This window comes from Phoxinus phoxinus (assembly GCF_949152265.1).
Source record: "Phoxinus phoxinus genome assembly, chromosome: 12".
Classification (NCBI taxonomy): Eukaryota; Metazoa; Chordata; class Actinopteri; order Cypriniformes; family Leuciscidae; genus Phoxinus; species Phoxinus phoxinus.
Genome location: NC_136887.1, coordinates 2,304,826 through 2,321,861, shown reverse-complemented (window position 1 = coordinate 2,321,861; position 17,036 = coordinate 2,304,826). Strand labels below are relative to the sequence as shown.

Genomic DNA, 17,036 nt, shown 5'->3' with positions numbered 1-17,036 from the left:
GGGCACAGAGAGATTAATCAGCCCTACAAGTGCTTTTGCTTTTAGACGTTAGAATATCTTCAGCTCTCCATTTGTGAAAAGCTTTGGCAGCTATTCAAGGCTGTGTGTGTGTGTGTGTCTCTGTGTGTGTGTGTGTGTGTGTGTGTAATAAATGATCCCTGAATCGAGAGCATGTGCTGCTTCACCTTCACATCGTCACACACACACACACACACACACACACACACACACACACACACACACATCAGTATTCACCTCCACATTTAAGGCTCTCTGTTCATTTGTCTTTCTTTCTTCCTGAAAAACACGAGTACTTTATTACATGTGAGGTAGAGATCACTATTACTCACTGACTTATTTTTCTCTGATGTTACTGTAATCCTGTCTGTTCTTCTATGATCACTGTCATTCTTAGTTAACATGAAATCAACATTGACCTTATTTACTTTAATAAGGGGGTCCTAATTTGTCTTTTTCCATCTTCATCTTTAATGTTGCTGTTTGAGTTTGAAACATGAAAAAGCTCTGCAAAATTTTAAAGCACAAAGTCCCTCCAGCGGGAGTTCTTCTCTATATCAGCGTCAGTGTTTCTGAACTCCTGAAACGCCTCCATTGTAGTCTCGAGTTTCTTCCGGGAACGAACACGTCACAAAATTCCTCATTATAATAATTAATACGCAGAATAAAGGGGCGGGGTCTGGTTGAGTTAGTTAGTGGTGTGTTAAACTGGCGGTTATGGTAAGGGGCGGGACATTTCCCAAACACATTAGAAGCGCTCGACCAATAACAACACACTGCTCCAGCCGACCAATCAGAGCAGTTAGCTTTTCAGAAGGCGGGGCTTCATAGAGACAGGAAGTAAACAGAGCGTTACTGACAGACTGGGAAGAGAGGAGCCGCAACAATGGAGAATATGAGGAAAATAATCAACATTCAAGCAGGAAAACCTGTTCTAGTAGAGCCTGAGAACTACAGCAAGGGCATAGCCTCTTTAATAAATGTTTCACATATTTCATAAAATATTCAGAGCAAGCAAGTTGTGGTTCCCTTTTTGAATGCTTTGGGGAACGCCTTCAGCGTGACCGGTGTCTGAAGCACGTGTGTAAACACGAAGATGACATTGGCTGGCAACAGCATATGACATCACTAACGGTGCGGCCCAAGTACAGGTGGAGCTGGGGAAGGAGGAGGGCTAGATCTATACAGGTGGAGCTGGGGAAGGAGGAGGGCTTGATCTATACAGGTGGAGCTGGGGAAGGAGGAGGGCTAGATCTATACAGGTGGAGCTGGGGAAGGAGGAGGGCTAGATCTATACAGGTGGAGCTGGGGAAGGAGGAGGGCTAGATCTATACAGGTGGAGCTGGGGAAGAAGTAGAGCTAGATCTATACAGGTGGAGCTGGGGAAGGAGGAGGGCTAGATCTATACAGGTGGAGCTGGGGAAGGAGGAGGGCTTGATCTATACAGGTGGAGCTGGGGAAGGAGGAGGGCTTGATCTATACAGGTGGAGCTGGGGAAGGAGGAGGGCTAGATCTAAACAGGTGGAGCTGGGGAAGGAGTAGAGCTAGATCTATACAGGTGGAGCTGGGGAAGAAGTAGATCTAGATCTATACAGGTGGAGCTGGGGAAGAAGTAGATCTAGATCTATACAGGTGGAGCTGGGGAAGGAGGAGGGCTAGATCTATACAGGTGGAGCTGGGGAAGGAGGAGGGCTAGATCTATACAGGTGGAGCTGGGGAAGGAGGAGGGCTATATCTATACAGGTGGAGCTGGGGAAGGAGGAGGGCTAGATCTATACAGGTGGAGCTGGGGAAGGAGGAGGGCTTGATCTATACAGGTGGAGCTGGGGAAGGAGGAGGGCTAGATCTATACAGGTGGAGCTGGGGAAGGAGGAGGGCTTGATCTATACAGGTGGAGCTGGGGAAGGAGGAGGGCTAGATCTATACAGGTGGAGCTGGGGAAGGAGGAGGGCTTGATCTATACAGGTGGAGCTGGGGAAGGAGGAGGGCTATATCTATACAGGTGGAGCTGGGGAAGGAGGAGGGCTAGATCTATACAGGTGGAGCTGGGGAAGGAGGAGGGTTAGATCTATACAGGTGGAGCTGGGGAAGGAGGAGGGCTAGATCTATACAGGTGGAGCTAAGGAAGGAGGAGGGCTAGATCTATACAGATGGAGCTGGGGAAGGAGGAGAGCTAGATCTATACAGGTGGAGCTGGGGAAGGAGGAGAGCTAGATCTATACAGGTGGAGCTGGGGAAGGTGGAGGGCTAGATCTATACAGGTGGAGCTGGGGAAGGAGGAGGGCTAGATCTATACAGGTGGAGCTGGGGAAGGAGGAGGGCTAGATCTATACAGGTGGAGCTAAGGAAGGAGGAGGGCTAGATCTATACAGGTGGAGCTGGGGAAGGAGGAGAGCTAGATCTATACAGGTGGAGCTGGGGAAGGTGGAGGGCTAGATCTATACAGGTGGAGCTGGGGAAGGTGGAGGGCTAGATCTATACAGGTGGAGCTGGGGAAGGAGGAGGGCTAGATCTATACAGGTGGAGCGGGGGAAGGAGGAGGGCTAGACTATACAGGTGGAGCTGGGGAAGGAGGAGGGCTAGATCTATACAGGTGGAGCTGGGGAAGGAGGAGGGCTATATCTATACAGGTGGAGCTAAGGAAGGAGGAGGGCTAGATCTATACAGATGGAGCTGGGGAAGGAGGAGAGCTAGATCTATACAGGTGGAGCTGGGGAAGGAGGAGAGCTAGATCTATACAGGTGGAGCTGGGGAAGGTGGAGGGCTAGATCTATACAGGTGGAGCTGGGGAAGGTGGAGGGCTAGATATATACAGGTGGAGCTGGGGAAGGAGGAGAGCTAGATCTATACAGGTGGAGCTGGGGAAGGTGGAGGGCTAGATCTATACAGGTGGAGCTGGGGAAGGAGGAGAGCTAGATCTATACAGGTGGAGCTGGGGAAGGAGGAGGGCTAGATCTATACAGGTGGAGCTGGGGAAGGAGGAGGGCTAGATCTATACAGGTGGAGCTGGGGAAGGAGGAGGGCTAGATCTATACAGGTGGAGCTGGGGAAGGAGGAGGGCTAGATCTATACAGGTGGAGCTGGGGAAGGAGGAGGGCTAGATCTATACAGGTGGAGCTGGGGAAGGAGGAGAGCTAGATCTATACAGGTGGAGCTGGGGAAGAAGTAGAGCTAGATCTATACAGGTGGAGCTGGGGAAGGTGGAGGGCTAGATCTATACAGGTGGAGCTGGGGAAGGAGGAGGGCTAGATCTATACAGGTGGAGCTAAGGAAGGAGGAGGGCTAGATCTATACAGGTGGAGCTGGGGAAGGAGGAGGGCTAGATCTATACAGGTGGAGCTAAGGAAGGAGGAGGGCTAGATCTATACAGGTGGAGCTGGGGAAGGAGGAGGGCTAGAGGGCTAAAGGACCCTAACTAGCACATGTTTTAATTGACTTTCCTTCATGTCCACATTTCCAGTGACGTCCGTTTAAAAACAGATGTTGTCTAACAAAAATGTATTTAGCTACTGTATGTGTCATACACTTTCCAGAACGTCACACCTCCCAATGGCTCACAGTTGCCTTTCTCATATCCCAGTTCAAAGCATTTTAATATCCAAACAATTACATTATTGTTAACTTTAAACTCTGAGGCTTTCACAAGGAAGACATACTAAAAAAATACAAATGACCAGGAAACTCTACAATGCATTTCTACATTAGGAATGTCTCTCTTTATCTGTAAAAGAGCAGAGACACATTTCCTGGTGTATACGCACGCACACACACACACACACACACACAGACTCACTCACGCACACACACACCGACTCGCACACAAAGGGGCTTTACATTAAACAAAAAATATAACTTAAGTTTAGTTTGTTAACAAACAAGCAAGCCAAGCCCAAGTGAGGAAAAGAAACACACTTTCCATAAAAAGTAACGAAGTAATACATTTTTAAGTAAAACATCATGTTTTTTCAAAAGTAATTTCCCACACTGTATATATAGTACATACTCATTATAAAGTAGTGTTTGCCCAACACTAGCATGTTTCCGCGAGTGAAAGCTGAGGTACAGGACACTGACACTTCTCACACTTCTCTAAGTTGCTCAGACAGAACAGCATCTGCAGGAACACGGATGTAAAGAGTGGATGTGTGTGTTTATACTGGTGCTGTGCATATGTGAACAGCTCGTCATGGCTGCCTTCCCACTACCACTCCAGTTAGCAGCTTGTGCGCGAGGCGTGAGGATCTGCTAGCGACAGCGCTCTGCTAGCCGCTACGCTGACTGACAGCAGGAGAACACACTCATCCAGACGCTTCTGTCACGCATGCAATCCCTCCGGCGGGAACAACTTAGCGTTCACACTGCGAAGGCAGGGGGAGATCATTAAAGTCTGAACGTTAAGACATGATTCTGACAAAAACACTTCTGATGTATGCGTTTATATATTTAGTGGGGTTTTCTAAGGCAAGAAACACTGTTACTATTGCTCCGGGATTTGATCAAACCAATTAAAGTCGGCATTAAAGGGAAGTTGCTATAGTCTACTGTGCCGTATATCGAGAGAAGCGCTTCAGGAACAAGAACACAGGTGGGCGGGGCTTGAGTGCGTCTGTGGGGAATTGATTGGCCGGTTGTGGTTTGCTATTGGCTGATCTCATGTGAGTGACAGGTTATAGCTCTGCCTCCGTCATCAGAGAAGAGAAGAGATGCTGCAAGAGGAAAGTTATTTAAAAATGTAGTTGTGTGTGTGATTGTGTGTAGGAGGCTGAAAGTGTGTGTGTGTGTGTGTGTGACACGGACAGAGAGCGGCATCAATCACAGCTTCACCGCTGCTTTGGGACCTATTAGAGTAAAAGAGCAGAGAAAGACTCTAGAGAAATAAGCATGTGTGTGTGTAAAAGAGAGAAGCGAGCTGATGGAGCGAGGTGTTAATGCACATGCACACACACACACACACACACACACAGACACACACACACACGCTGGGTCACATGCTCTGGTGTCACACACCACACACACACACACGGTGTCCGTGCAGGAGGGTGAGATGCATCATGGGGGTTTATCTTGGCTCCGGCGTGTCAGCGCGCTTCTTTTCTGCTATTAGGCCGTTTTCCTCTTAACCTCATCATCCTCTTGCTCATTACTGCAAAAATAACCAGATCTCCAGGTCACGGCGAGCTCGCCCGCACTAGCAGACAGCAGTTCACCAGCTAAACTCACCATGAAATTCCTATTTTTAATGGAATATTTCAGTGTTAATTTATCCTTGTTGTTTTAAACTCATGTTCCTGGTAATCTTGACTCAGAATAAGTTCTTCTTGCAGCATCTCTTCTATTCTCTGATGACGAGGGCGGAGCTATAACCTGTCACTCACATGAGATCAGCCAATAGCAAACCACAACCGGCCAATCAATTCCACACACACACAAAATTTGCATAATTTGACTTGTTAAACATATATAGAGAAATGATAACCCGTCTGGCATTGCCGCTCGCACTAACGGTAACCTAGATAAATGATATTATTCGGCGCATATCCAAGTGTTGGTGTGAAAGCTGAAGTACAACACGCTTTACTGCATTACAGAGGCGCCGGCGCGATCACAAACTCATGAATACTTGCCGTACAGACATCAGAACTAAAGCTTGAAATGTCTAAACTACCAATTCAAATCGAAAACAAAAACTCTTTGTTAATGTAATGCGTTTAGAAGTTGCGTTTTTCTCTATACTTGCGTTCACGAGATGGAGAGTCCGCTTCGTCAGCTTCATCTTTACAGACAAGACAGACTCATTATTAATAAACAATTACAATGTCTCCTTGCTATTTTTCCCCGACACATTAATAATCTTCACTTTTGCCGGTGCTATCAGACTATAGCCAGCGGACTCAGATTAGCCTCCTCGTCTCCTAGAATAGTTGGACTAACTGTTGCATCAATCGCACTTTAATGTATTATTGTTTGACACGTAGTCAATATTGCAGATTTGCATACATAGATGTACTATATTTTACTATTTTATACAGTCTAATTCTTATTCTGCAGCATTTTTATTTTGTTTGTGTGTGTGTTTTATTTGTACATACTTTGCACTTGTCTTGGCATTTATTGTGGACAGCAAAGAAAGAATGTCATTGTCCAGGGAAACTTGTTTTCCTCATATGACAATAAACGCTTTGACCTTTGACCATGACTGAAGTCCATGGGGTCACGCCAGTCCCAGCAGAAGCGACACACACAGACTTGTGTTCGTCTGAAGCGAGGCCGGTGTCAGAACAGTCGTTTCAATTTAATTTTATCCGGCTAACAAAGAAGAGTGTGTCTGCCGTCAGCCCTTGTGATGAGCAAACACATCCACTGAACATGTGTTTGTCACGCCAGCACAACATCAGTCAGTACATGAGCTGCTTTAGGCTATTAACAGCTTTATAAATGTACTTTTATTCATCGTTCATGATATATTAGTTAAAGCTAACATACACACTCAAACCCAGTCTGGAGCCGCACGGGTATATCTGTGGCAATAGCAACTATACATCGTACGGGTCAAAATTATACATTTTTCTTTTATGACAAAAATCATTAGGATATTAAGATCATGATCCATGAAGATATTTAGTAAATGTCCTACCGTAAATATATAAAACATGTATTTTTGTGAGTGAATGCAGCACAATCGTGAACATAAATGCACAACTTTAAAGGAGATTTTCTCAATGTTAAAATTTTTTTGCTCCTCAGATTCCAGATTTTCAATAGTTGTGTCTCGACCAAATATTGTCCTATCCTAACACACCACACATCACTGGAAAGATTATTTATTCAGATTTCAGATTATGTACAACTCTCCATTTAAAAAAATTGACCCATGTGACTGGTTTTGTCACATATTATTTCCACAAAAATATAAAGCAACAGGAAAAGCATGGCCTGATAAAATGTCCCCTTGGATAAAAGCGTCTGCCAAATCCATGAAATGTAAAAGCCGGTGAAGACCGGATGCTAAGTGCTGCTGTTTGCTAAAGCTATAGACCATTTCCATCCTCGCAAGGCCCGATTTAAACGCACACTTGCCGTCTCGTACAGGTGTTGTTCTGATATGCTGGAGTTCGTACCGTCTTCATTTTCTCCACTAACTCACAGACTCGTCGGCCCAGCGGTGAGTTTCCACAGCTCTCAAAATCACTGCTTTCCCGTATCCCATCCCCCGAGGCCATCATCATCATCCCCATCATCATCATCATCAACATCATCCCCATCACCATCATCATCACCATCATCCCCATCACCATCATCATCACCATCACCATCACCATCATCATCATCATCACCATCCCCATCATCACCATCACCATCACCACACGTCACACCAGAGCAATCTGACTGGAGCTTCATCCCTCTAACTGAACCCCGACTGATTAAACTCAGAGTTTCGAGGCGTTAGCCGAACTTGTGGATGCATGGACAGAGAACTGAAGTACCAGAACAATAGAGCTGGGTCATTTAAATAATGAAAACATATTAAATAATGACTTTGCTTCGTCAAAGGAGGAATACACTGATCCTTCTTTATAAACTAGACGGATTTCAGAAAAATGGCCTTCTATAAGAAGTGAGGAGCATTTATGGGTACAAGTCGGGAACCGGCCTACCTTACATATTTCAAGGGTGCTGAAGCCAGAAAAACTGGTACCCAAGCGAAAGTGTGTATTTTTTACCTTCTAATTTGCATATCAAAATGGCCGCTAAATTGCCTATCTTGCTCAGTTGTTGGACCATTTTGCCCTATAGTTTTTGTGTAAGTAGGCAATCAAGATGAGGAAATTAAGTTTCTAGATCGATAGTCAAGGGTCAGAGCAAAGATATAATGGAGGCTCACTGCCTTTTTATGTATATATATATATGCAAAATACCAACTTTTAAGGTGAAATTAAGCATTATTTGTGTCATTTTTTAAGGCCGACATACATATTCAATCAATATCAACATCTAGACTATTATGTGAATGAATCTTTCTGTAACGACATAGTGGCATCAGCACTAGAGGGCGCAATAAACGTAAAGGATATAAGAAATGGAGAAAAGAGAAAAAAAGTTCACGTTACGAGTTAAAAAACAGACTATAGTGTCAAATAGGTCTATAATGTTGGTTAGCACAAAATATGATTTAGACCCGTCTCTAGTTTTCAATTTAAAAAATATCAAGGTTAGGCACTTACAGTGGAAGGGGATTACGTTTGCGTTCGTTCTTCTCACCTGCGCTGAGCTTGTTTGCTTTTTAATGACAACATCAAAAAAGTTGGTAAAAGCTAAGGCCAAAAGTGAATAAGCCTCAGGCTGAAGGAAACGCAAACTCACGACTGAACAGTAGAGGGAGCAGCTATAAAAACATAAATGTGTTTAACTAAAGTAATTTTAGCTTATTAACATGGTTGAATTTGATCATCAAAGGTCAGCAGCAAAGACATTGGTTAATAAAGTGAGATTAAATACATAAAGCAGATTTGGGTAATATTATTTTTGCATTTCGAGTTTGCATTTTACGGTTTTTATTCATTGTGAGGAATATGAATCTGTTTTTGTGTAAGTGAGATGAGTAAATGCTCAGATTAGTCTTCTTGATCTACAATCCCCATCATGTTCACACACACACACACACACACACGCACACGCACGCACGCACGCATGCACGCACGCGCACACACACACACACACACACACACACACACACACACACACACACACACACACACACACACACACACTATGGCGCTTCAAATGTTCCATTCGCCGACGAGACTGACAAGCATGACAGATAACATGTGAATACGTGCGTGTACGTCTCCATTGGTTTTATATGGAGACGTACATGCAAATATCACGTCACGTAGACACGTCAATAACGTGTAGCTGTTGATCTATACAGACGTCACGGCGGCGTCACGTTAGAAGATAACGTGTGGAGAACGTCTGCCCGTCTATGAGGTGTGATTTATGGCGCTCAGGAGCCATACTAGGAACCATACTGATTTTGGTACTCCGTGCCAAAATCAAACATCCGTATGGCGCTTACTCCGTGCCAAAATCAAACATCCGTATGGCGCTTACTCCGTGCCAAAATCAAACATCCGTATGGCGCTTACTCCGTGCCAAAATCAAACATCCGTATGGCGCTTACTCCGTGCCAAAATCAAACATCCGTATGGCGCTTACTCCATGCCAAAATCAAACATCCGTATGGCGCTTACTCCGTGCCAAAATCAAACATCTGTATGGCGCTTACTCCGTGCCAAAATCAAACATCCGTATGGCGCTTACTCCATGCCAAAATCAAACATCCGTATGGCGCTTACTCCGTGCCAAAATCAAACATCTGTATGGCGCTTACTCCGTGCCAAAATCAAACATCCGTATGGCGCTTACTCCGTGCCAAAATCAAACATCCGTATGGCGCTTACTCCGTGCCAAAATCAAACATCTGTATGGCGCTTACTCCATGCCAAAATCAAACATCCGTATGGCGCTTACTCCGTGCCAAAATCAAACATCCGTATGGCGCTTACTCCGTGCCAAAATCAAACATCTGTATGGCGCTTACTCCGTGCCAAAATCAAACATCTGTATGGCGCTTAGTCCGTGCCAAAATCAAACATCTGTATGACGCTTACTCCGTGCCAAAATCAAACATCTGTATGGCGCTTACTCCGTGCCAAAATCAAACATCCGTATGGCGCTTACTCCGTGCCAAAATCAAACATCTGTATGGCGCTTACTCCGTGCCAAAATCAAACATCCGTATGGCGCTTACTCCGTGCCAAAATCAAACATCCGTATGGCGCTTACTCCGTGCCAAAATCAAACATCTGTATGGCGCTTACTCCGTGCCAAAATCAAACATCCGTATGGCGCTTACTCCGTGCCAAAATCAAACATCCGTATGACGCTTACTCCGTGCCAAAATCAAACATCCGTATGGCGCTTACTCCGTGCCAAAATCAAACATCTGTATGGCGCTTACTCCGTGCCAAAATCAAACATCCGTATGGCGCTTACTCCGTGCCAAAATCAAACATCTGTATGGCGCTTACTCCGTGCCAAAATCAAACATCCGTATGGCGCTTACTCCGTGCCAAAATCAAACATCTGTATGGCGCTTACTCCGTGCCAAAATCAAACATCCGTATGGCGCTTACTCCGTGCCAAAATCAAACATCCGTATGGCGCTTACTCCGTGCCAAAATCAAACATCTGTATGGCGCTTACTCCGTGCCAAAATCAAACATCCGTATGGCGCTTACTCCGTGCCAAAATCAAACATCTGTATGGCGCTTACTCCGTGCCAAAATCAAACATCTGTATGGCGCTTACTCCGTGCCAAAATCAAACATCTGTATGGCGCTTACTCCGTGCCAAAATCAAACATCCGTATGGCGCTTACTCCGTGCCAAAATCAAACATCTGTATGGCGCTTACTCCGTGCCAAAATCAAACATCCGTATGGCGCTTACTCCGTGCCAAAATCAAACATCTGTATGGCGCTTACTCCGTGCCAAAATCAAACATCCGTATGGCGCTTACTCCGTGCCAAAATCAAACATCCGTATGGCGCTTACTCCGTGCCAAAATCAAACATCTGTATGGCGCTTACTCCGTGCCAAAATCAAACATCTGTATGGCGCTTACTCCGTGCCAAAATCAAACATCTGTATGGCGCTTACTCCGTGCCAAAATCAAACATCCGTATGACGCTTACTTCGTGCCAAAATCAAACATCCGTATGGCGCTTACTCCGTGCCAAAATCAAACATCTGTATGGCGCTTACTCCGTGCCAAAATCAAACATCCGTATGGCGCTTACTCCGTGCCAAAATCAAACATCTGTATGGCGCTTACTCCGTGCCAAAATCAAACATCTGTATGGCGCTTACTCCGTGCCAAAATCAAACATCTGTATGGCGCTTACTCCGTGCCAAAATCAAACATCTGTATGGCGCTTACTCCGTGCCAAAATCAAACATCCGTATGGCGCTTACTCCGTGCCAAAATCAAACATCTGTATGGCGCTTACTCCGTGCCAAAATCAAACATCTGTATGGCGCTTACTCCGTGCCAAAATCAAACATCTGTATGGCGCTTACTCCGTGCCAAAATCAAACATCTGTATGGCGCTTACTCCGTGCCAAAATCAAACATCCGTATGGCGCTTACTCCGTGCCAAAATCAAACATCTGTATGGCGCTTACTCCGTGCCAAAATCAAACATCTGTATGGCGCTTACTCCGTGCCAAAATCAAACATCTGTATGGCGCTTACTCCGTGCCAAAATCAAACATCCGTATGGCGCTTACTCCGTGCCAAAATCAAACATCTGTATGGCGCTTACTCCGTGCCAAAATCAAACATCTGTATGGCGCTTACTCCGTGCCAAAATCAAACATCTGTATGGCGCTTACTCCGTGCCAAAATCAAACATCCGAACGACCGACTGACCGATCGAACGGCTATCCGAACGTCTAACCGAACGTCTTGAACTTTCGAGCGTCTTACCGAGCGGGTGACCCACGTGACGACCTGACGTGACGTCAGCGTCTTGAAATTAGCAGTTTTTTTAAACATGCAAGTATCCAAGCTGATGTGTAAAGGCTATAAATGGACATGAAATGCTCCAGACTGACAGGTCTGGCTCTTATTGTGTCACTCCATGACATTAGCGGAGACTAATGTGAACCTTATGAGAGGAGGCCACAATCCCATTTCAGGTGTGTGTGAGCTGTACGAGGAGGTTAGCGGTGTGTGTGAGCTGTACGAGGAGGTTAGTGGTGTGTGTGTGAGCTGTACGAGGAGGTTAGCGGTGGCGGTGTGTGTGAGCTGTACGAGGAGGTTAGCGGTGTGTGTGTGAGCTGTACGAGGAGGTTAGTGGTGTGTGTGAGCTGTACGAGGAGGTTAGCGGTGTGAGACTCACCGATGAAGCCCAGCTGGGAGAACTCGAGGATCATCCACTCCTCTGACGGCTGCTGCAGGGCGAAGTTCTTCATCGTGGTGAAGTAATTTGGCCGTGCAACAATGTCATCCTCTAGCTAAAGAGAGAGAGAGAGAGAGAGAGAGAGTGCTGAAGGATGAAGAAGAAGTGGATCCGAGTTATTTGCATATAATCGTGACAAGTTCAGTTCTTTGGGGGTGTGTGTGGGGGGAGGGGGCTTGGGGGTGAAGTCTGTAATTTTTCCAGAAGTTAATATACTCTCTGTTATTCCAGCTTAAAGCAGAGGCAACTGTACGTAAAGTGATAATTTGGTCTGAATTTCACATGCATTCTATCAAAGGGAGAAGAAATAAAATCAAGTGTTTTCAGCTGCTCAGAGTTTGTGCGCTAATACAAGAGTCCAGAGGTTTAATGCCTTTCTGGACATGAACACTTAATATCTTATTGGCGCTGAGATATTTTTCTGGCAGTAATGGAAACGAGACCCGTAACACACTTCTGTGGCATTGATAGTGTCCGTCTGAACCAGGTTTGCTATAGATAACTAAAACTAGAATTAAACCACATCCCTTAAAACTTGTCTGTGATCACCAAAATTACATATTTAAAGTTTTTTTCCTTGAAAAAAAATTCTTCCTGCCTTAAAATATGTTGAATATAACTCGACACCCTTGCGGCATTTAGTATTCGCGGTATTATGAATATGCAAATGAGCCCCGCCTCCACTCACTCACTCAGAGATCCACTGGTTGACGAGCACACGTTGATCTGATTGGTTGCCTTTATATAGGTTTACTGTCGGGAGTACATAGAATATAAAAACATTGTAATGGCAAACACAACTTTACTTTCAAATTTGGTGGAAATCAAATCAAATTTTAACCTTTTAAAATGTAATCTGTGACGTATTGACTTCATTAAAAAAGCAAACGATTGAAAATCCGACAGGCATGATGGAAGTGATGACCAGGCAAGGGTAAGGCGATCAGCAAACATTAGATCACACGAGACGCAAACACACACAACACAAGGGAGGAGTGTGTACTTTATACGGGGATGGAGTGATTGTGTGAGTTAATAACAGGTTTGGACATTTCCTACTTCGCACTTCTGGGAACATTCACATCTACTGTAGATGTTCAGCTTGACTACAGGATTTGTTTTGCTGTGTATAAAACATACAATACGCTTCAAATATTTATTAATATACAGTTGTGGTCAGAATTATTGGCACTCCTGGTAAATATGATCAAAGATGCCTGTAAAATTAAATCTATATTGTTAAATCCTTTTGATCTTTCATTAAAAGGAAAATCATTGCAATAGAATTGAAAGTGGAGGAAACTCAATTTATGAAATAAATGTTTTTCTACAAAACACATTGACCATAATTATTGGCACCCCTAGAATTTTTCATGAGTAAAATATGTATAATAAGAATATTCTCATTCATATTTACATTTTTTAGCACACTTGGCGTTTTAAATGTGTTTTCGCAAAAGGGATATAAATCCGATTCTGTGTGTTTTAATCCTCTTTATTACTGTTAATAATAATAATATAATATTCTTATTATTATTACTACCACTACTACCTGAAGAAGTACACCCTACTATGAAATGTTAATATATTTCTGTTATAATTTCTTCAAGTTAAGGCGAGACACTACAGGTGAACAGGGTAAAATTATAAAATAATAGATATCACCATGAAAGTTCCTCAGTTGATTACTTACACAAGTATATAACAAAAATATTTATTACAAGTTTTTGAAATTTCTATGTTTAATTATGCAAATTAGGCATTATCTCATTAAATATGCACAATTTTGCATATAGTTTCGGTAGATAGATCTCAGCATATGATAAAGCCAGGTGCAACATTTTTTTTTTTCATTTAGTTTTTACACACAAGATGAAAGAAGATTTTCAGAGGGATTTCAGGATATATGCTTTCATTACCTAGGAAATCTAAATATACTGTCCATAGCCTTAAAAAATCTATTTTTGCCATATTTTTATTATTAAAATGTCACATAAATCAGACCAGGAATGATTTATTAACAAATCCCTCTGAACATATCTTCAGAATACTGCTAAGTGTGTAACTGGAGAGTTTGGTGTACATCGGCTGAGATGTTTATACTGGAGAATGACAAGAAACTAGGGCTGTCAAAAGATTAATCACGATTAATCACATCCAAAATAAAAGTTTGTGTTTGCATAATATGTGTGTGTACTGTGTATAATTATTATGTATAAATACACACACATTCATGTATATATTTAAGAAATATTTGCATTTATATACTGTATATACATTAATATAATTTATATTTTATATATAAATATAACCAATTTTTCTTAAATGTATACATGATTGTGTGTGTTTATATATATATAAATAATTATACACAGTACACACACATATATTATGCAAACACAAACTTTTATTTTGGATGTGATTAATCGTGATTAATCTTTTGACAGCCCTACAAAAAACTCATTTTGAGAAAAGGGCATTTAAAGATTTGTAATGTAAAAATTCATACTTTTTTAGTGGAAACAACTATTTACTGACACAATATCTCATCAAATCATTAGCAACAACAATACACACCACCTAAATCACATAAAAACTTATAAACACAGCATTTATGGCCTTTAACTGAGCAGAAAAACAGTCAAAAACACACATCTGAGTGTCAGAGCGCGTCACGTGATGCATCTGAACCAATCACGGTGTCAGAAATTGACATCAGCCAATGAGATTTCGCTTTTAGAGTTAAATGCCCATTGTACTTTCACGATTGGTTGCTGATAAAAAGGAAACGCCGACAGCGTTGTACAGGAGAGAGAGCTTTCCAGCGGTGTGTGAGATGACAGGAGACAGAGATCGCGGAGCAGAGGATGATTCAGAACGCCAACTTTTGTTGAATTTATGAGAAATCTACAGACGCAAATAGACAAAGTTAGTAAAATAAAGACCTAAATGTGTATTTTGGACTTTTTTTCACCACAAGTCTGAAAGAAGACATGTTATTGAAGACAAATATCCCCAAATCTCAAAATTGACCAGTGAAAAAAACCCTATGTTTCTCGCCTTAAAGCAAACTTTTATTTTGACTTGTTGTGAAGTAGACCTTTGAGTTTGTGTGTGTACATGATAAGAGTTTCCTCAGATGAAACGGTGCGGCGCTGCTGAAGATGAAGCGTGTGTGTTCATACAGTGAGACGCTGACACACACCACGAGCTAGCGGACCACACTGAGACACGCAGAACCCCAGACGTCAGATCCAACTTTAATATTCACACACACTAGTCCATATCCAGATTTGATTCACTCTACAGCCCTACTTTTGAGTCATTCATCCAACAATTGCCAAATTCCATGAGATTGCACTGAATTACGGGATCCTACGCTGGCAGAGCGCAGTTTCTTTTCTGTAAACGCCCATGTCGGGTGAGCTTAATGCACGAGATAAAGTGGAGGTTGAATTGAGCAGTTTTCTAAGAAAAGCAGCCGTCTCACACACACACACACCAGTGTCGAAGAACACACTCGAAAGTGAACGACTCATCGGGGGGGGGAGGATATAGGACTTGTGCTGGCGTTATCTAAACACACAAAAAAAGATCATAAAAGAACATTCTTCAGAAGAAGAGCATCAGTAGCTTTACTCAGAGATCCGCTTATCTTTATAAGAGCTTCCCATTCCCTCCGGTATCCCGTTCCCACAGTTCCCAGAGTACAGGACACCTGCCGGGGTTTATGTGGACCGACTGCAGCACATCCCTCATTTACTGCCTCAGTACAGGTATAAAACCAGTCATTCTGGAACCAGCCCAGTTGATGATATAGACTCAATAATTCGCCTTTGGCTAAGCCACGCCCTAGAATGTAGATTGACCAATCACAGCGCAGCCGAGAACGAGCTCCACAGCGGTCCGACACTTGTTCACAGCGCTCCATTGACTTTAACACCGGCGTCTCATATTGTTGGTCTCGGCAGGATATTGAACATATCGAACATTGAATAAATATGGTTAAGCGTTGTGCCTGGGGCATTTGTAACACAGATACGTGTTTCCCAGAGAGGTTGGAGGAGGTGTCCGTTTTTTTTTGGATTAAACTGTGTGGACGTCCTCAGTCAGCGAAACCCCTCAAGATCAACAACACACTTTTGTCTCTAAAATACATTTAGCTTTTAACCTTACTGTGAAGTTACACTAGTTAGACAGTTTTATGCTGGTTTATGATTTCTGTTCTCTACACTAATTGTTGATACGCTAGCACACGCTGCTAATAAACACAACTTTATACTGGCGTAGTCCGTTTGCTTTGTAATAACGATTATAGAAGTGAATAGAGACCAGCTCTGCATGAACAGTGTTTCTCCTGATATTGTGAGTCCCAGTCTCCGTCTCCATCAGGATATGATGCGGTGGGTCATGTTTTGACTGTGACCGTTATGATTTTGCCTCTATTTGGATCTTGTTGTTGCTTGTGTTTCTCCGGTATGTCTTGAATATAGCCTTCGAACGCACACTGAACCCCTTCTGCCTACTTCTATCGGACACTTTATTTGCTGCTTTATAAAAGTTTGATAAAAGTTCAGCAGGAAGAGCCGTCACAGCATAAGCCGTGTTGATACCAAACCAGAGCCCAGATGAAGTTGTCGGACGTAGCAACAGTAACTAAGGGGGGCGGGGCTTAGCCAAAGGTGAATTGTGCTTTTGGTTGATGTTTTCCAAGTATCTGTTCAGTCTGAATATGTGATGTGGTTTAATGTTACCTGCACGTAATATGTTCCTTTAGTCTGGGCGTACATCATGAGGAAGCAGTAATCCAGGTTCTGCTTCGTCCTCCACCTGCAGAAACAATCAGCACACGCTTTAGCAGAATAAAACACCGCCGCGCGCACACACACACACACACACACACACACACACACACACACACACACACACACACACACACACACACACACACACACACACACACACACACACACACACACACACACACACACAC

The 17,036-nt window shown here is 43.4% G+C and overlaps 1 protein-coding gene across 1 annotated transcript in view; it reads right to left on the bottom strand.

Moving 5' to 3' along the window:
• Positions 1–17,036, bottom strand: part of mgat4b (alpha-1,3-mannosyl-glycoprotein 4-beta-N-acetylglucosaminyltransferase B) — a 189,845-nt gene that overhangs the window by 27,312 nt on the left and 145,497 nt on the right. The window contains exons 7-8 of the mRNA XM_079629730.1: positions 16,798–16,873; positions 11,984–12,098 (exon numbers count right to left, since the gene is read on the bottom strand). Coding sequence (XP_079485856.1) covers positions 11,984–12,098; positions 16,798–16,873 — 191 coding nt within the window. The remainder of the gene's footprint in view (positions 1–11,983; positions 12,099–16,797; positions 16,874–17,036) is intronic.